This window comes from Emys orbicularis, chromosome 2, assembly GCF_028017835.1.
Source record: "Emys orbicularis isolate rEmyOrb1 chromosome 2, rEmyOrb1.hap1, whole genome shotgun sequence".
Lineage (NCBI taxonomy): Eukaryota > Metazoa > Chordata > Testudines > Emydidae > Emys > Emys orbicularis.
Genome location: NC_088684.1, coordinates 216,732,671 through 216,753,904, shown reverse-complemented (window position 1 = coordinate 216,753,904; position 21,234 = coordinate 216,732,671). Strand labels below are relative to the sequence as shown.

At 40.2% G+C, this 21,234-nt stretch overlaps 1 protein-coding gene across 1 annotated transcript in view; it reads right to left on the bottom strand.

The window, feature by feature from the left end:
• Positions 1-21,234, bottom strand: part of CPNE4 (copine 4) — a 256,766-nt gene that overhangs the window by 19,144 nt on the left and 216,388 nt on the right. The window contains exon 11 of the mRNA XM_065397919.1: positions 8,335-8,389. Coding sequence (XP_065253991.1) covers positions 8,335-8,389 — 55 coding nt within the window. The remainder of the gene's footprint in view (positions 1-8,334; positions 8,390-21,234) is intronic.

Here is a 21,234-nt window from a genome sequence, read left to right as displayed (position 1 = left end):
GTTACTATTTACATTCCATACTCTGTAATATAGAACCATATCGTATTGTATTTATAGGGAAGACAGAATAATCACTGTTCAACACTCAAATTGCTATTGCGATTTCACAGCCAATATCTGCTCTTAATTTTCCATAGGTCCAACTCTACTGAGTTGGGAGAGAAGGAGGTGTGTATATAAGAACAGACACTGGCTTGAGAAGCATCTCCTAAGGGGGCCAAGATACAAGAGGGACCAGATTAGCAAAGACTTCCATACAGGTGACAGATTTTGCGACTCTTGATTTGGACTCCTATTAGGCAGGATTGCTGTATGTTGCAAACCCCTCTGCAGTACACCAGGGGCTTGATCTAAAGCTCCTTCAAGTCAATCAATGTCTTTTCACTAACTTCAATGGGCTTTGGATCAGGCCCCAGCTGCACCTGTTTTCAACACACTGCAATAAGTAAGAGTGTTGTTTTTTTAAAATTTAACATGAGCTGGGTTATCAGGCTGAAAGGTCTCAGCAAACCTGATTCTGATGTTTGAGCTCCCTGAAGTGATGCACTAGATGGTGTGTGTTCCACATGGAACAACAGGATAGTCACGCACTACCATTCAATAGCTCTTCTGAATTGGTAACCTGGTGGCAGGAGTGCACGTTCAACGCACTGCACTTTGGGAAATACTTCATGCAGTTATACCTTGTGGAAAGTAGTAATGCCAGTTGGCTGTTCAGAACTAGGCATGATATTGTGATCTGCTCTAATGGGGTCAAATGGATCAAAATTTGACAGAGCAAGGTAATCCTAAATGCCACAAACTCCCACACGTAAAGGATGAGTACAGTATTAGTTTACTTACATTTGAAACATTGACTACATGGTACATTAAGCTCTGCAAAGAATTACAAAGAAGCAACACACTGATACATTCCACCTGCACTAAACGTCCCCAAGGAGTGTCACGGAATAATTGCTGACAATGCATAAATGGTTCAAACCATTTGAGCACCTGTAAGGCTTTCTGCTCGAGAAAATAAATTCTACACCCAGAGAGATAACTTCATCAGAGCATCAGTGATGGTTACATAACATTAGCCTGGTATTTCTTAGTTTGCTGCACAAACTAAACTCTCCGAGGCACCTGGTAAAGGACAATTATTTACAGTCTGGTTATAACCATATCTCCTAGAGCAGGGGTGGCCAACTTGTGGCTCCGGAACCACATTCGGCTCTTCGGAAGTTAATATGCGGCTCCTTGTATAGGCACCGACTCCAGGGCTGGAGCTACAGGTGCCAACTTTCCAATGTGCCGGGGGCTGCTCACTGCTCAACCCCTGGCTCTGCCACAGGCCCTGCCCCCACTCCACCCCTTCCCGCACCCTCCCCAGAGCCTGCCGTGCCCTCACTTCTCCCCCCCACCCCCGAGCCTCCTGCATGCCACGAAACAGCTGATCAGGAAGTGCAGGGAGGGAGAGGGAGGCGCTGATCAGGGAGGCTGCCAGTGGGTGGGAGGCACTGGGAACGGGGCGGGGTGCTGGTGGGGGACTGCTGACATATTACTGTGGCTCTTTGGCAATGTACATCGGTAAATTCTGGCTCCTTCTCAGGCTCAGGTTGGCCACCCCTGTCCTAGAGGCCTGCATTATGGCTAGTTTAACATTCACTGCAGGAATATTACACGGATTTTGGCATACCAAAGAGCCTAGGACTGTCCCTAGCCATGGGATAATTGAAATTCATCTCTATAGCCATGACTGTTACAAGATGATGTCATTATTAGGAGTAGATGGGAAACTGCTTTCGTCCCACAAGAATTCCAGATTTCAAAACATTTTCCAGTCCTGAATCAGGGAGAAACGTCACAATTGTGAATATTTTTATGAACTGAAAATCCCCCCAAAATTTCAGATCGGTCAATCAAAACATTTTGTTTTGAGATCTTTGAAACATTTTATTTCAATTTTTAAACATTTAAAAAATCATAAATTAACTTACATTTCAAAATGAAAAGTTGTTCTGACCCCCCAAAATTGAGCTTTTCCTTTGAAAATGTCAAAATGAAATATTTTGACAATTTTGAAACGTTTTGCAAAAATTTTGTGAAACAGGAAATTAGTTGAACTGACCCTTTCCAGTGAACAAAAACAATGAGGAGTCCGGTGGCACCTTAAAGACTAACAGATTTATTTGGGCATAAGCTTTCATGGGTAAAAAACCCACTTCTTCAGATGCATGGACTTTTCAGTTTCCAGTGAACAGTTTCAGTTTTGACAAATGCATTTTCAGATGAAAAAATTTTTAATTGAAAAATTCCTATCCAGCTCTAGTCATTATGCCATAATGAGGATTTCCTTAGCCCATACGCCAATGGGTTGTTTCAAAGATGTGTACTCTTGCAAAAGTACTGAAAAGACCTTGGCTTATTTTTAAAAGACAAGTGCACAATGTAGGGTCTGATCATAAAGTATTGATTTGCCAGGTATTTTATTTCTCAAGCCATTGGGTAACTCGTTCAGCATTGCAAACTGTGTGAGACCGTAGCTAAGCACGGGTTTCACTAGAAAGATGTGCCTGCTGTGCCAACGCACAGTCCAGAGCAATATCATATACATGAACTAATGACTAATAATTGCTTATGTACAACTTGGCCTGACAACTACAGACAGCACTTTGCACAGATTCTGTACAAGGAACACAGTACTTTGAACATTTCACTGTTTTCCTGCAACATCAATGCTGATAGTACTTGGATTGCCTGACAAAATGATTTGACAAATTCAGTGAAGGTTAGGAACATGCTTTATTACTTATTCAAATACAATTTGTCAAGGGTGCATGAACAATAATGTACTGGGTGCATATAAACATAAATACTGAGATGCACAATGTTTTACACTCACGTATGAATGAACAATATTAACAGACTGAAAATGAAATTTCAATTCCAGAAGTGCATCATATTTTGCAAACTCTTAAGACACTGTCAAATGCATAGAATCATCAGTCAAAAGCTATTATTTCCAGTGTGCTTAATAATAGAATAGTCTGGCAGTTGCACTGCATGCAACTCTGGCTAAGAGCATTTCTACTTGGCAAAGCTTGTCAATTTTTTAAAAATTATTTTATAGTTTACTAAAGAGCATCTTGCACAGTTTCCATAGCCAGCAACCAGTTGATAAAGGAAGTTGGACTCATGATGGTAGGATCTTCCTTTCTTCCTTGGTCTGCCATGTCCGCATTTAGTAGGCTTTATTTGTAGTTTTGGTCACATATTGTCCTAGCTTCTAAAAGGGTGGAAATGCCATAGGTGTACACATGTTTCAAGGTCAAGGCTGGCTACTAACAGGAGAAGTATGGTCAGGTTCATGCTTACCATAGCCTAAAGGTGCAGAATCCTGAATATGTTTTTGATCCTGTGATTGCAGCAAAGTTTTCTCCTTCAGTCTTCACAACATACACAGCTGGGATGTTTCATTAGGGAAGTTAGCAGCTCTCCCAGGAGTAATGGAGAGTTTTAAAAAAACTAAACACAGCATTCTATATGCTGCTCCTTACACATGGCTATTCAGGCATCTGTCTCTATTTATTTTTTAAATAAGTTCTCTAACTTTTGGCAATTCTCTTCTCAGGGACTTGACACAATTTTAACTGCTCCTTTTCTATTTTAACAATGTCTTTTATGGTGGTGTGTGGTTTGCGACCACTGCTCTGTGTCATGTCTTCCAAAAGACAAGTTTGGTCAGTCTTCCCCGCTTCCTCATCCTCCTCATTGCGGTTTTCCTCATCATCCTCTGAATCCATACTTTTTTGCCATTCCCTGTTCTTTTTTATGACTTCTCTATATAAGCGCTATTCAAGACATGGGTGATCAGTATAGCATATTGCCTTGGGATAACTTGTATGTGCTCCAACTTATGTGTTCTGCTCTGGGCTGGTGAATGAAGCTTTTTCAGTCTCTGAGGGATCTGACTGCTTTTGCTCAGCTGTAGCAGCAATATCTAGCTCCGCTTGATAAAGATCACTGCTATCCTGGGGTTCATCTACCAGTAACACAGCAGAATTGTCTGACACCTCAGAATTGTCTGACAGAACTGTCACTTTCAGAGAGGTGGATGTCTGACAGGCCTATTCTAGTCCAAGTCTGAGCAATCGGTGTTCTCTGAGTTACAGTGCTACCTCACTTGGATTGGAGGGCAGACTGATGAAGAGAAGAATTATCATACTGCAAAACATCAGATGGTACTGCTGGAGCTTATGATGAATGATGTGTGCACCACTTGTCACTATTTCTGCTCTGAAGGATTTCTTGTCCCACCCCAGAAACAGCCGTTCAAACTCTTTAGCTGCTAGCAGGAAAAGAATCAAATCTGAGTATTTTCATTTGGAGCTGAAATATGGAAAAATATCAGTCAGTCAGTCAATGTGGCACAACAGAGGTGTTCACGCAAGGGAAATACTGTAGACACTGTATACAGAAGCATGTTTTTAAAAGAGCTCACACTCAAAAAGGTTCTGAACTGCCTGTGGAGATGCACATTGCCATTGCTCCACACTGTCAATCTAAAGTGGAAGAGAGACAAGGTGGGGGAGGGAATATCTTTATTGGACCAACTTCTGTTGGTGGGAGAGACACGCTTCCCAGCCCACACAGAGCTCTTCCTCAGGTCTGGAAGTGGAAGATACATTTTGCCGGTAAAGAACAATAGTTAGCATGTTGGGCATTGCACTTAATGCAGCAAATAGGAGGAGGTTAGGAGGTGATGAATAGGATGGAATATATTGAAGCCAACAACAGACTATTACCTTCCTACATCAATCCCTAACTACTAAGAGAAGCCCAACATGTACTGAAAAAGTCTGAACTGTCCAGCACTTAGGCCTATATAAATTCTTTTGAAAACTATAATGATACAGTGTACTCATGAGACACTGACCCAGAGTTTTTCCAGGTTATGGCCAAGTTGCATGTAAATGGCATACAACTGATTATGAATATCAATGAAATGTTCAGTGACTACTTTATAAACCCTAATGCCCACTTAATGGTAAGTTATGGGCCTTTTTTCTATTTTACATAAATAAGACCTGCACTTTGTACACTTACCGTCTCCACTGCTTTTAACAGCTACATTGCTCTGGTTCTTTCTCATCTTGTAACTGCACAATGATTAGTTGGCTCCTATTTGGACCTCATATTGTCTCACAGTTACCACTGATGTGGATTCTCCCAGGTGAGACAATTCCTGAGGAATATTTCGCAACTGGGGGTACGTCTACACTGCAATTAAAAACTCATGGCTGGCCCATGCCAGCTGACTTGGGCTTATGAGGCTCAGGCTAAGGGGCTGTTTAATTGCAGTGTAGACTTTCTGGCTGGGGCTGGAGGCTTCAGGACCCTGTGAGGTGGGAGGGTCCCAGAGCGAACGTGTGCAGTGCAATTAAACAGCCCCTTAGCCCAAGCTCCCTAGCCCGAGTGAGCTGACACAGGCTGGCCACAGGTGTCTAATTACAGTGTAGACATATGTCCCTTTTCCCGCAATAACCCTTATTAGTGTATCAATTTTGAGACCTATTTCCTTCTTCCCAGGGGACACAGGTTTTAACTAATTTAGAAAAGGAGATAAAACAAAGCTGGGAGCAAGAGCAGGTGACATAGTCTATGTGAGAACATAGCTATTGCATACAGACATGCAGAAAATCAGCAGGACGGACTGAACAGCCATGTTGATGATTATGAATATCATTTTCAGCTGTACATGCATGTGCTAGTTAAGATTTACAGACATATACTCACATAGTTAAACTGATTTCCTCCTTCCTCACCAGTTATTTGCTCAGCATAGTGTTGATGGGGCTCTCTTTTTTGTGGAAGCTCAAACCAAGTTGGTTGCAGGTCCCACAACTGTTGCTGTAGCCTGGTTATTCTTTTCCTCGGGTTTTCATTTGACTATTTGAGGTCATACCATTGTAGCTCCATCATCTCTATGACACTTTTGCATTGAGCAGATTGCAGATGTTCCTTTGGTCCATTGTTTTTTCATTTGAAAGTCTGTGTGCTTTGTGGCCCCCTTTGCCCAGGCATACACTCAATTTGCAAGTAATTGAATTTGTAGGTTTAAAATGACTTCTCCTGAACCCATCTCCATCTCCCTTTTGTGATGGTTCTTGTCTGTCATTGTGTCACAGGGTCTTCTCACTGCTAGAGGTGTCTCCTTCTGGCCGTCCTGGGAATTAGCTCTGCCAGGCTTGCACTCTCCCTCCGGCGGTGTCTTTCCCTGTCCTGTCTTGGTCTGCAGCCCCCACAGATAAATCCCAGATCTGCAGTCTCCTCTGGTCAGGTCACTAAGGTCCTCCCCTTCTGGGGAATTCACAGTTCTCCCTGACCTGCTGTCTGTCTGGTGTCTCCAGCACCCTTGCCATTCCGCAGTGGCTGGTAAGGGAACCCAGACCCGCTCTCTACACTGGGTTCCAGCCCAGGGACCCTACAACAAGCAGCCAAGGTCTCTGCATGGTCTGATCCTTTGTTGCTGTTGCCCTGGGCTTCTTTCCACTCATTGCCTTTCCTCTGGACCCCACCCCCCTAGAGTTGTCAGCCTACCAACTCTCTCCACTCAGGGACTAACTGCAGTGTACTTCCCTGCCTTCCTGTAGCCACCTTGCTGCTCGCTCGACCCAGGCTTTATATTGACCCCAGCTTGTTCCTGCCCAGCTGAGCCTCCTTCTAATTAGTGGCTCCTCCTCCAGGTGCACCCCATGGAGTTCATAGGCCTGCCTGGCCACCTTTACTCCTTTCAACCCTGTATAGGGCGGACACCCCATCACACATTGCTTAAGTCCCATGAGGCCAATTCCTTACCACCACAAGGGCAGCTCTTGCTACTGCATTTGAGACTTCCTATGTGCCCTGAGTTGCGATGTTCAGTGCAAGTCCCCAACTTTACTATGAGTGCTTGCTTGTATGGTTTTCAGGAGGAGTGCGCAAACAACAGTTTTGCCTAGCTAGGAAATCACTCCATGATGGTGTGTCTGTCTTTCCTACAGCACCTCTGACTCTTTTGAGAGTCAGGTAATCTGTTACTGAGGGGTAACAGAAGTACGATGTTGCCAATATGCTGGTCAGACTGGCACCACCATCAAAACCTGTAGGCTGATTATTTCTGCTGGAAAAGGAGCAGAACTTCATGCTGCCAATTATAATGTACTATCACCATCAGATGTCTTGTCAAGGAATTGTAGCCAGCAGGGTAACATAGTTCTCTAAGTAGCCTCTCAGATAAGCATGCCTTCTGTGACGCATTTTGCTGTTTGCCAATGCACTGCACACTTTGGGCTTGATCCAGTGCTCATGGAAGCCAATGGAAGTACTCTCACTGACTTCAGTGGATAGTGAATCAGACCTTTGGTTTGTGCTCCTTACAACTGAGTCCTAATGGCATTGTCACAATTTGTCCTTCCTCCATCTGCATGGGGTACAATGCAATAATACTATGCTGAGAAGAAATCTGCTGTGTAGGCTTTGAGGCTTTGTCTTCACAAGGTGTGTTCTTCCCAGATTGCACCTGATTTAAACCAGTGCAGAATCATTAGGTAGCTTTGTGTTTCTTATCAGATCAGGAACATCGTTTGGTTACTCTCCACACCACTTTACACAAGCAACACAGAATTTGGATGCTGTCTCTCTGTTCTCAGACCTCACTCTTCTCCAGGTACCTTTCTGACTCTATTATCCCCCCTGCAGATATTATTTTCTTATGTTCACCTCTTCTAGCCTCAATATCAATCTAGTCCTCACTCTTTTCACATGGCTACCACTTCTTTCTAGCATGGATATTTTCTTGCATTCCATTCCTTGCACTGATGACAGTCCTTTGGACACACAAAATTTCCACAACTTTGAGCATTACTAAGACCATTACTTTCGGCAACAGCGTCAGGCTTAATCACATCCTCTGAAAGCATCAGCACCAGCCCCAACGTTAAAGTGAATCTTCCAATTGTTGGTTCTGTGATATCAGACCTTAACAAGGTTTTAATGGTTCCAAAATATTTCTCTCAAATATTCCTCAAAACCTAATCTGAACCTGGAAAGATAAGGCACAGACATCCTCATGTCAACCTCATAAAAAAAGGTGTGTGTGTAAATGCCATTACATTATTTTTGATGTAACATCATTAATTTTGGACTGATTCTTAGAATTGTGTATGTAACGAGGTAATATCTTGAGCAGAAAGCCATCAGAATGAAACAAGCTGAGGGAACTATTTCCCCCAAAGATAAACCATCTCACCAACAGCAATACGTTGTGCCATATAAACCATGGAAGTTAGAAAGATTCACCTGTACACCTACTTTATATTCCGGTGGTATCCTGGCTCCAAAACCAAAGGCTGGGAACATTTTATCACTGAAAATAAAATAAAAAAGGGTTTTTTTCACCAAGAAATGTACATCGTTCCACTAAACATTTATTCCTTCATATTGGTCCATGAAAAAGGTGACAAAGCAGAAGAACACAGAAAAGGCTGCTAGATCATACATGTCATTTGGTCACCGTTATTTATGTTTGCAAGAAACGTCACCCTTTACTCTCACATTTAGATTCCTGTTTGTGTTTATCAGAGCATCCTAAAACACAGACATTACTAGATTCCCGACACTTTTATCTGAGATGGACTGTTATACTCTATATTCTGACATGCCGTTTGGTTTTCTTTTCTGATTATGTCCTGTTATTTGATATGCCTACTGTAATAGGTTGCTGATCAAGGTCCTGATCCTGGAAAGATTTAAGCACATGGTTAACCTTATGCACTACGAATAGCCCCATTGACTCTACTGGCACTATTCACCATGTATACTGTTAGGCATATGAGTAAATCTTTGCTGGACGGAGTCTACAACTTCTCAGATGCTCCCAACTCTAGCAATTCCTCTCTTATTTCTACAGCTGGTGGCTGCCTGCCTTTTGCTGGTCATTGCTGCCACCCATAATTAACTGCTAGTTATTGCTCTCTCTTTCTCTCCTCCCCGCCCCCGATCCAGATCCAGCAGGACACCTCCATGAAACATAGCACACTGAAATAAATTTAGCACAACATAAAAATGCACTTCCCCATCACACAGCCCATCCCTAATAGAAAGAAAAATGGAGATTCCATCATGTGAGACCAATTGAAAAACCCCCACAATAAATCAGTAATGACTATATTTAAGACTAGTAGGAATATCTGTTTCATAATAGAAACAGCACAACCTCTGTGATGGAGAGAAAGTATAAATGAAAGAGGTTTGTGACAAGAGAAATGGGAGACAGGAAGCAGAGAAGAGGGGAGTAAGACAGTGTACCAGTGAAGTGCAGAAAGAGACTGGCGAGGAGTGTCAGGTGAAAAATCTAATGTTTTTGGAGATTGAGACTAACTGGAGGAGTAAAATTGTCTTGGAGCATCCCACAAGTGGGGAAACAGATACACAGTAAGTGTAGTCCTGTTCTGTTTTCTGCCCCATGATTGAGGGTAGCTTGGGTTCCTTCCAGTATTTTAGAAATAATTTTCATATAGGTAAGATCTATGACAACATAGTTCTTCCAGATAACAAGAGACAGAATCATCCTCCTCCCGATGACAGAGTCTAGTGAAGGGAGGATTGTGTAATTAAGGGTGTTTGGATTTGGGTTCATAGAACTGTCCAGGTGGGAAGTGTCTTCTGGCAACATTACAAAAGGGGAAATTTCACCTACAGCAAGTTGCAGGTTGCATGAGGGTTTCCATCTGTAATCTGACTGGTGTCTACTAAAATCTGTTCAAAGATTTTATTTTACATTAGACATAGGTTGGGGGATGAGCTGGTATATTTAATGTCATGGTAAATTTGCTTCCAAGTGTTACAACGAGATGCCTTGTTCTTCATTCCAGTTTGATCATCTGGATGGAGGGGAGAGAGATCCTGATTCAGGAGACCAGGAGACTACATGGCCACTCATTTCCTTTTTGCTTCACAGAGCTCATTTTTGCAGATGCTATAGACCCCTTTCTCTCCATACAGTATATGGAAAATGACAAACTGTGATGACATCTTGGCCCCCTTTCAGCAAAGCATTTAGGCATGTGCTTAGTCTTAAACATGCTCTTAAATCCACCCTATTCAGCAAAGCATTTACGCACATGCTTAACTTTAAACAAGGTCTTAAGTCCCAATGAAGTCATTAACATGCATGCATCAGTGCTTTGCTGACTTGGATTCAGCTACCTCTGCTTGAAGACTGCACTGAATAGTCAGGAGGCTGAGTTTCTGTTACTATCTTGGGAACCTCCAAAAATGCACAGTTTGGGGCAGAACTTTTAATTGGCTCTGTGGTCAGTCCTTGACATTATCTAGTGAATAACTCATGATTGCAGACATACTCACAGAAATATATCAGCACCCACTACAAGTGTCACACTACTCAGTCGGGCATCCTGCCTGAAAGGTGCCATGGTATTTCTTGTCAATCATTTGGGAGCAGGAGCAAAATGGAAGTATTTTTTTTAAAAACCTCTCAGACGTTGGGGACTGCCTGGCTTGGGGGATTGACAATGGGGTGTGGAAATAGTCATCACGCCCAGATCAATGGTGCCTAACAATGGCTTGGCTGTAGTGAGTAAAAGTTGTTCCCACCTGAGGGCTAAGCTCTTATGAATTGCTGCCTTGCTATGAAATGTACTTGCTGTTTGAATCTGGGGGAATGCAATATTGTGTCCCATATGCTATCCTATATGACAATGAATCATTTGCATGGTAATGAAACATTCATTCCAACAGTCATAACCAAAGGGGGCAGTGAAAATTTATGCCAACCATCTCCTGATTGCCTTCCCTTTGATTAAACACTACTGGAAGTCGGGAAACCCTTTATAATAGATGCAAATTAGAAGTCAGCTACCCATTAAGAGGATAAGAAATAAGATACAAAGAGACAGCAAAATGGGAGAAAAATTTTGTGTTACATCAATGATTAAACATGGCTGGTTTATCAAATTAAACCCTGTATTGCTGTGATTGAATAGATTTTAAGACTAGAAGGAAGCATTGTGATCATCTAGTCTGGCCTCCTGCATAATACAGGTCATAAAATTTCACCTTGCAATTACTGCATCAAGCCCCAAAACTTGTGATGGATCTAGAGAACACCTTTTAGAAAGAAATCTAACTTTGATTTCAGTGGTGTCCCTCCACAATAGGTATTTCCAGTCTTTATTCAGGCCTAATCTGATGGTATCCAGTTTGCAAATTAATTCCAGTTCTGCAGCTTCATGTTGGAGTCTGTTTATGAAGTTTTTTTGTTGAAGAATTGCCACTTTTAGGTCTGTTATTGAGTGACCAGAGAGATTGAAGTGTTCACCTAAACTTAATTTCCCCATTACTAATTTCTCCCTACTGTTACCCACACCTTCTTGTCAACTGTCTGTAATCGGCCACTCTCTTACCACTTCAAAAGTTATTTTTCCTCTGTTGGTATCCTTGGTATCCTGCTGTTAATTGATTTATCTCGTTAGACTGACCTCAAACTTGGTAAAGCAACCCCCATCCTTTCATGTATTTATACCTGCTCCTGTATTTTTCACTTCATGCATCTGATGAAGTGGGCTGTAGCCCACGAAAGCTTATGCCCAAATACATTTGTTAGTCTCTACGGTGCCACAAGGACTCCTCGTTGTTTGAACTCTCTCTGTTATAGTAAATTTTCCCATGACAATATCAAATATTGTTCTCACTTAAATAGACATCTCAAATTGCCAAATTAAAAGCTGAATGCCTATTACACATTTAATTTTTTTAAAAAACCACAAAAAGAGCAAAAAGGCAAAAGAGAGAAGCATCATTAAACTCTATTAAAACTGTAATCTTTTATGTTTAGGGAATGACTTGGAAGAAAATGAGCTGAATTAAGTATTTTATCCCTAAACCATATGAGTGAATCATGTTCCTGAGTGTATTATTAAGTACTTATCTCAGAAGGTCTTGATGCCAATAAATATGGAATCACAACAGCTTACAAGGGATTAGCTGTAGCTCCAAAGAAAATACAGCAACCATTTGAAATACTTTAACATTTCCAGTTCCTTCATCACAATTGGAGTTAGGTAAATTTAGGATACCCAGGGCTGATCTGCATGATCTGACAGGGCCAAATAATGATGACCTGGGTTTGGGTCAGGTTGGGTCCAATTGCTCCATGCATGTGCAGCAGGTGGAGGGAACAAGTAGCCTTCTTCACCTCTCATGGTCCTGCACAGCAGCTGGGCACAATTGCATCCCTATGCTCCCACGGGGGTGGGGAAGAGGTGGGCTATGGCTCAATACTCCGTCTCTGCCAGCCATCAATGCTGCTAGATGCAGGGCTTGTGGGTTGGATGAGGACAAGTGGAGGAGTGTGGCAGCAGGAGCAGTCCCTCTGCATTCAGAGGGATTGTATTCTTCTCCGTGTGGTGCCAAATCACTCCCAGTGCAGGACAGTACTTGTTAAGTACAACTGAGTCCCCAATTTTTAGTAAGTCTTTGGTTAAGCAAACTTCCATTGAGGTTAATGGACCTGAGGATTTGGCCCATAATGCACAGTAGGTTTCCATGGAGCAGCGGGAATGGGTTGACATTAGTTCTTGTCATACAAAAACTGCTGCGAGGACCTAAAAGTATGATAAACTAAGGCTATTGTTGCACTGTTTGGCTGGACACAGACAGAAATTCTACATAAATATTCAAAATCTAGACATTAACATTCATGCATCAGCTTTCGGTATAGCTGTATTTGAAATGCAACAAATTACAAAATGCTTCTTAGTCCTCTTCGGGGAGCTGGAATCTGCTGAATAATATAAATTTATAAAATGGGGCTTCAAGAGCATGAAGGTAATGGCAGTCTCACCTACAAGGGGCATAATTAATGAATAAGGGGAATACAAATTCCCTGAAGCTAGCCACTGAACGACATCTACTAACAAATGCAATAGCCTTAAACTTCCCCCAATCATCATTAAAAGACTGAAAAAGCTCTGCAGCGCAAAAATACCAAATGAATTCTGAAATTCATAGGCTAAGCAAAAAAAGGTGTAAATATCTATTGGAAAGAAGCCTTTGTAAATGAGGTGGGAAATGAGCGAAGGGAAATGAAAGGTTATGGTGATAAAATGTAAAAAGACAAGATTGTCGTGCTAGATTATAGCCTAGTAAAATGGCATAATAGGAGAGGTGAGACCAAAATGGCAAGCTTCCTTGTTAGTTTATAAATAAATTGGCCGTGACCTGATTTATACTTGCAGGTGTAAAACGACCTAATTTAGCAAACGTCCTTTGTTGAAGAAATGGGACTGCATTGTTAGAAAGAGTTTGGGGGTGCTCCATGAGACCATAGGAGGGCTCTTACTAATCTTTAAAATACTGGCAATTGACTGCCAGTCAAGTGAGTTCTTAGGAGGATGTGTATGGATCTCTGTAGTTTCCAAAGGGTTAACGCTAAATTGCACTGGAAGATCAATGGAATTGCACAGTAAACTGATACCAATCCCACACAAAGGACAGTTTCATAACCCTTCTGTCTTGGAGGCTTAGAACTCCACCTGTCTTGCAGAGGATATCCTACCCTTCGGGTAAATTTCACTGAGCAACAGTGAGAGCCTGTAAATAGGACAAGTGCAGTTTTAAAGTTCCAGATTGTACACAATCCTGCACCACATAGCAAAAGCATTGCTATATATATATTGGGTTTTATCCTTTTTCATTGTATCATGATAAGCAGGGGTGGAATTACATTATTTTTTGAGTTTCAGTGATGTGAGTGACATGATATGACTTTTCCCTACAATGTTTTTCATTCATTTTAATTTTGTTTTCTACCAGAACTAAACAGATGGAAAATTCATTGTGTCTGGGAGCTAGGGAAAGTAGGAGCATATTTAGGCATATATGTTTGTGCTAGAGAGATTTTTAATTTGCTCCTGTAAGGGAATGAATTTTCTAGGATGACCAGAAGAGAAGTATTTGTAGTGACCCTTCTGTGACCCAAGAGGACCAAATTCTCTGCTCGTGTAATTCAATTGAAATCACAGTGACATTAAGATTGAAGAAAATAATAAAAACAGATACAGCAAAATCAGAAATAAAACATGCTGATAATTAGGTATTCAACTAGATGCCCTATCCAATATCTAGGAAAAAATTGCTTAAAACCCATCCCCTGAGCTATTGATTTGGAATCCAAAATCAAAGTAATTTTACAATATATTTGCCTGTTGTTGAAGTCAAATTCTCACCATAGAACTCCTGAATCAGCCACATTTACTATACTGAGAGCATATATTTATTTCTGGACACTTAAAACACATTTTCCTTGGCTTCATCATTTCAGTCAAACAAAAGCCAGCAATCAGTGACAGTTGTGTCCATGTGAACAAAACACAAACTACTACTCAGAGGTCTGTGGCAAGGAATACTGCATCTTCCTAGGGCAAATCTAAGCAATAAAGGGCCAAACACCACTTTCAGTTATACCTGTGTAACCCCACTGACTCCAAAGAGGTGATAAAGATATGACTGAGCAGGCAATATGGCCCCACATCTTTCTGTTATGCTATTCTGTGACAAAAGGTGTTCACTCTTGTTACAGTAACTGATTAAACTTGCATGAGAAGTACTGGAAAAAAATTTTCCTCTGTGAACTGATGGGTTTCCAACCAGGACAAATGTACAGCTCAGCTAAATGCTAGTATAACTGAGGGGAGCTACAGGGCAGATTATAATATAAATAACTTGTTATATATTTGAAAGATGCAGGGAAGAAATTCACTAGTCTGAAAGCTCCATATAACTTGTAAATAGGAACATGGGGATGATCTACTAGATCATTAAGTTTGTCCCATGCTGGTGGAAGATGCATCAGACACAAAGCTGATGCAATACTTATTTTTAACCAAATGAACTGCCACCCATAAAGATTTATGAAATTACCTAATTTCCACAGTAGATGTATCGGACTATCTATGGTATACTATTTTTTACTGCATTTGTGAGTTATACGGATCTACTCTTCAGGTCACTTTCTTTGGAGGGAATCACCTCTAGACAAATTACATCTACTATTATTTACTTGTTAATGCTGACAGAGTGCTAAGAATTGCACAAGACAAAGTTCTAGCCCTGAGGAGAACAGGCTGAATAGATAGATAACACAGACCAAATTGGAGACCCCAGAGGCAGTTTCTCTCTTAGAGCAACACTTCTATTGTTTTATCCATGGAGAAAGCAGTACATTTTGTTGACATGAGCTAGCATTTGTGAATTTTGAAGAAGAAGTGACTCTGATAAGGAATTTCAAGGAGACCAGCATTGAACAGGGGTGAAGATGAGAGCAGTAAGAAATGAGAGCAGAGACATGGGCAGGAGTGGAGTTGAATATGTACCAGAGAAACCATTACAAAGTCAATCTTAACAAACGTTGACCACATAATTATCATAGAGATTTCCTGTTCTAATTACCGAGATACACTGTGATGATGGTAGCCAATAAAGGCTTTGTAATGGTGACCACTCCATATATGTGTATGAGTGTGCATACACAATATGTGATGGCCAAGATCCTGAGGATCTAGTCCAAGGATGATTTAATATAGTACCTAGTATATAATCCAATGACTATTTAAAAATACCATCTGTTCCAATTCAGTTTCTGACCCTGACTCACCATAGCATGTCAGCATATGCTTAAGTCCAGTTAAAGCCAAATGCTTAACTCTAAGCATGTACTAAGGATTTTGTTTACCTTGGGTGTGTAAGAGTATTGTTTTTATACTTCTTTGTTCACTTTCCATTTTATTAAAGTAGTGCAATACATGCTTCAAGAAGTATGAAAGTGTTCTTTTCCCACCGTGGTTTCTAACCTTATTTAGATCGTCTGATTATCTTTTTTGCTTACTAGCCTCCAGAAAGGCTGCCTCTGTAATTAAAGTGATAAACAGATATGTTCAATAATTAATAATATTTTTATTTATTGAGCTGCATGGGTAGATTAATTTTTTAACATAGCTTTAAGTAGTGAATTTATGAAAAAGTAAGTGTTGCATAAAGTGAAAACTTACTAATTAAAAGAAACACCCTTTGGCCACAGATTTAAGTAATTAGTATTATATTAACATTACAACCAAAGCCAACTTCTGCTCTCCTCCTTGTCTCTGACATAATTCTGTTAATGTGTTTTCTTCAGATGACTACAGCAAAGGTATTAATTGTATTTCTTCATCCACAGTGCAGGTACAAAATAGCTACAGAATGAGCTATCTGTTGATTTTAAGATATTGGGATGGGAATAGATTCCGATTAAAAACTAGATCTTATGAACTAAGCCTAGAAACTTTATTTCCCTCCTAAAGGCAGAGCACTTAAGCAAGTGCTTAGCTTCATGAATGGAACTCCAATGGAACTTGCTTAACTTGTGTTTAAGGTTGCATCTATGACAAACCGCAAGGTGCCCTTGGAGAAAAGGGATGAGCTGGTTCTAGGTCTGAGAAGTTTTATTTTTAGGATTTAGTATTCAGTCAGAGTAGGTGAGTTTGAGTCATCCAGGCATAAAATATTGAGGCAATAATAATTATTATTTGTAATTAATAACAGTACATAATCAATAAGAATTATTATATACCGGGCACTAACAATGTTCTGCAAGTACGAGAAGCTAATGTCAAAACTCACCACAATTGCAATGGGAACACAATCAAACCCTAAAGGGTTTTCAAATCTTTTATGAATGTTGGCCAAGATGTTGGATTTGTAAAGGGTTTTGGATTTTCACTATGAACATTTTGCACTACTCTAAGCATATATTATTCCTGCACTTAGCTGGAATTATTTACTCTTTGCTCATTAGTAGCCATTAGGGAGGTGGCTGGACACCTGTATTTTACAATTTGGTACTTTAGTATTCAGGAACAATATGTGGATTTAGAATTAAGAAGATTATTTGCATAAATGAAAAAAGGTGTTGGTATCTGAGGACAGATATAACCCTGCTTCCATATGTTTCAATGACATCTTGAAATGTAAAAATAGACGATTATCTTTGAAGGTGAACAAGCAGAGAAATATAAACTAAAAATAATTTTGTATCAACTTTTGAAATTTCAAACTTTTAGAATGAGTAAAGTGGATACTGCTTACTATGAAATACTTTACAAAACGATGGGAGAGAGAACACAATAGAATGGTAGCAGTATAGTCAGAATGAGATGTCCCATGATTTTGTGATGTGACAAATATTTTTAAAAAACTGTAAATACATTTACACTTCATCTTTTTTTAAAGTTATAAATGTTAATTTGATTATATGGAACCTGATTCTCCTTTTCACTAAGGTCCCTTGATATTCCTCTGGCAGTGTAGCGGGGCCTGAAAGTGGGTATAAATGTAAAATGTTGTGTAAAAATTAGTCATAAAAGGAAATCTAGGACCATATTGAATAGTCTGATGAGGTATGTTGAATCCACTACTAAGAATAAAGGTTCCAGTTGAGCAAAGCCGTTAAGCATATGCTTAACTCCATCCCAATTTAGCAAAGCACTTAGGTATGTGTTTCAGTCTGATTGATGTAACTGGGGTTTATGCATGAGCTCAAGTATTTTGTTGAATCAGGGCAGAGAGTCAAAAATAAATATTTAAATTAAAATAGAGACTTTGATTAAGGGGGCAGGAGATTAGAAATGTAATTTACAAGCCGCAAAATACAAATTTCAACATTTCAAACACAAGGCCAGATTTTCAAATCCAATCCACTTCTTTTGCTCCACACTTGCTATAATTAAAAAAACTATACTAATGTGGAATCATTTACAAAATTTCTCATAATTCAGCTGTGTAGATGGAGCGGAATTTTAAACAATGTAACCTTATTTTAGACTGTATGAACAGGCTCTTTTCAATCAGATTCCAATACACATCTTCCCCTTACAGAGACAGTCATCTCTGTGTAATGATGAAGTGACACTCATGGTTATTTGGTCATTTTCCAACACCGTCTTTGGGAAAACAAATCATTGAGGCCATCAGGCCAGACATTTTAATATACTATATGCTTGTGGAGATATACTGTATTGCTCTGACTTACAGCTATGACCTTCAAAGAGAGAAGCTCTAAAACGCCATGAGGGATACATCTGTTATATTATTGCACTGTTATGTGTTAACCAGATATGCTAGCTAGAGTTGTTAATATAACAAAAGCACAACAGAGCTGGGCCAATCTCTTTGGTATCAAAGAGTATCTCTTTGAATTATAAACAACATATGGCTGGATGGGAAATGGTTTTCCCATCCCATGAGACTTTTCAAGATATATAAAAAATTTTCCCTGTCCCAAATTGGGACAAAAAGCCAAAATCTTGAAAATTTTCCTGAACTGACAAATTGAAAAAAACTATCACAACATTGTGTCGAAACACTTATTTGATGATTATGAAATGTTTCATTCAACTTTTGACTTTTTTCCTTTTAATATTTTTTTTAGTATAAATTAAGTAAAATTTTGAAACAAAAGGTTGTCTTGAACCCCAAAAAAAAAGGAAACTTTTTGTTTCCAAAATGTCAAAACAGGACATTTTTTGACAATTTCAAAACCTTTTTTCAACATTTTTTTCAAGTCAGGAAATTCATCAAAACCAACATTTTCCCACAGACAATTTCAGTTTTGACAAATTGGAATTTTTTGATTAAAAAACATTTAGTTGAAAATTTTCCAAACCCACTCTATTACAAACACAGATTCACTTTGTTCACAAATATATTTACAGAAAAAGATGTTGGGAACTGTTTTGCAAATATGTATTCACATGAGTATATCTAATCCATCTATCTAGGTTCCTATTTGGTGCTCATCACAGAGGCATCTAAGCACCGGTTATATTTGTTAGGTATCAAGGAAATGTTTCCCATTATGACTAGAGAGCAGCTGCATGATCCAAGGACATGCAAAGTGATGGGGGGCCAGCTGCCACAGACAGGATATAGTGAGCTTTCTGTTTGTTTGTTTTTTTGAGTTAGGGTTTTACCTGTATAGGGCCACAGAGCAAAGCTAAGGCCTGGTCTACACTACCCGCCTGAATCGGCGGGTAGAAATTGACCTCTCGGGGATCGATTTATCGATTTATCGCGACAATCGATCCCCAAATCGACGCTCTTACTCCACCAGCGAAGGTGGGAGTAAGAGCCGTCGACGGGAAGCCGCGGAGGTCGATTTTGCCGCCGTCCTCACAGCGGGGTAAGTCGGCTGCGATACGTCGAATTCAGCTACGCTATTCGCGTAGCTGAATTTGCGTATCTTAAATCGACCCCCCCCCTGTAGTGTAGATGTAGCCTTAAGACTTTCAAAGCGATGAGTTATTTTGCCTCTCAATATTTGGGTGCCCAACTTGAGACCCCTTAAAGGGGCCTGATTTCCAAAAATGTTCAGCATCCACCTTCTGAAACATAGAGCCCCTTAAGATTTATCAAGTTGAGGACTTCTAAGATTGAGGCACCCAAAATCATTCGTCACTGTTGACAATCTTGGTTCAAGTTTTTACTAGTGTTAGATTAAAAAAAAACCTGTTATGGCAGCACAAAGTACAAGTTGCAGTTTGATCTGCCTGATAGCTTGATGGATAATTTTTAATGTGACTCTCTTTACTTCCAGTAATTTTCTGAATACTTTTTAGAGTCTCATTTTTATTCTAATGAAGGCTGCGCTTTCATAGACTCATAGACTCATAGACTTTAAGGTCAGAAGGGACCATTATGATCATCTAGTCTGACCACCTGCACAACGCAGGCCACAGAATCTCACCCACCCACCCACTCCTGTAACAAACCCCTAACCTATGTCTGAGTTATTGTAGTCCTCAAATCGTGGTCTAAAGACCTCAAGGTGCAGAGAATCCTCCAGCAAGTGACCCGTGCCCCACGCTGCAGAGGAAGGCGAAAAACCTCCAGGGCCTCTGCCAATCTGCCCTGGAGGAAAATTCCTTCCCGCATATCTTATCAACTACTATGTTTTCTTAGCCATTAATTATATCATCTATAAACTTCATCTTTTCCTCCCCTTATGACAATTACAAATGATAACATAACGATTACTACCAAAAAAATAAAAATTCTACACAAACGAATGGCTATTTGATCATATTCGGTTATTTCTGTAACACTGTTTCAGGGACATCTGAAGCATATAGGTAAACGGACTTTTGGATGAACAGGGAATACTTCAGAGCATTAGGGGATGTAACCACAACACTTAATTGGAAGCTTTAGTTACTCAGAGGTTTGTTATACTGGGCTGACCTGTACAGAAGTCGAAGTTACAAGAAGATCTGACTGTGATATCAACCAAGCTGACCGCAGCATATAAAAGACAATCGTGCCACTTGTTAATGATTGGTGCAATGACATCCAATTGCCCCAGGCTTTCTACTAAACTACAAAGTTATTATAGTTTTTCTAATAATGAAGGTGGTGTAAATAATATCCATACCTTGCCAAAGTCTTTACACACCCAAAAAAGGATTTTTTGTTAAGTATTAGGCACAAGAAACACTTTTGTGAATACTGATTCACTGTGCTATTTGAATACAAGAAGGGGAAATGTTACAAATGACCAGAACTATGCAAAACTCAGTGGTTTCATTTTGCAGTGGTTTCAGTGAACATTTTCTGTTTCATTTCACAACACCCGAGATCTGTTAGGCAGAAGGCCTGTACTCTAACTTGACCAAAGTAACAAAAATTCAACTCAGCCTGTTACATAAAATTGTTTATAAAAGTCAGCAAAGACAGACAGACTGGACTAGTTCAATCAAAAAGGTCTACTGAAACAACCCAAGGACGGTGGTGAGATCATGTCTGATAGAGGAGCCTGAGACTGGAAATTCATGGACCAAAATTAGTGTGTTGGAAACTAGGCATAATGGTGGACAAAATAATAATAGGATGCACTATTCCAACTATCTCCCCCTTTTGGGATCCTTAAAAAAAGACTTGGTTGGGGATCAAGTGGAGAATGGATTCCTGGGAGATTCCAGGAGGAAGGGGAGACAGGCCTCTGACTCTCTGTAGAGACCCTGTACTTTGCTTGTGAGCCTCAAGAATCATCATATTATCATGACACCCAGACCTTAGCACACCCTTGGGGACATCTGACCCTTTTGTACCTGCAAGGACTCCAGCCCGATACATGTGAGATACTGCTCTATCTTTCCTTCC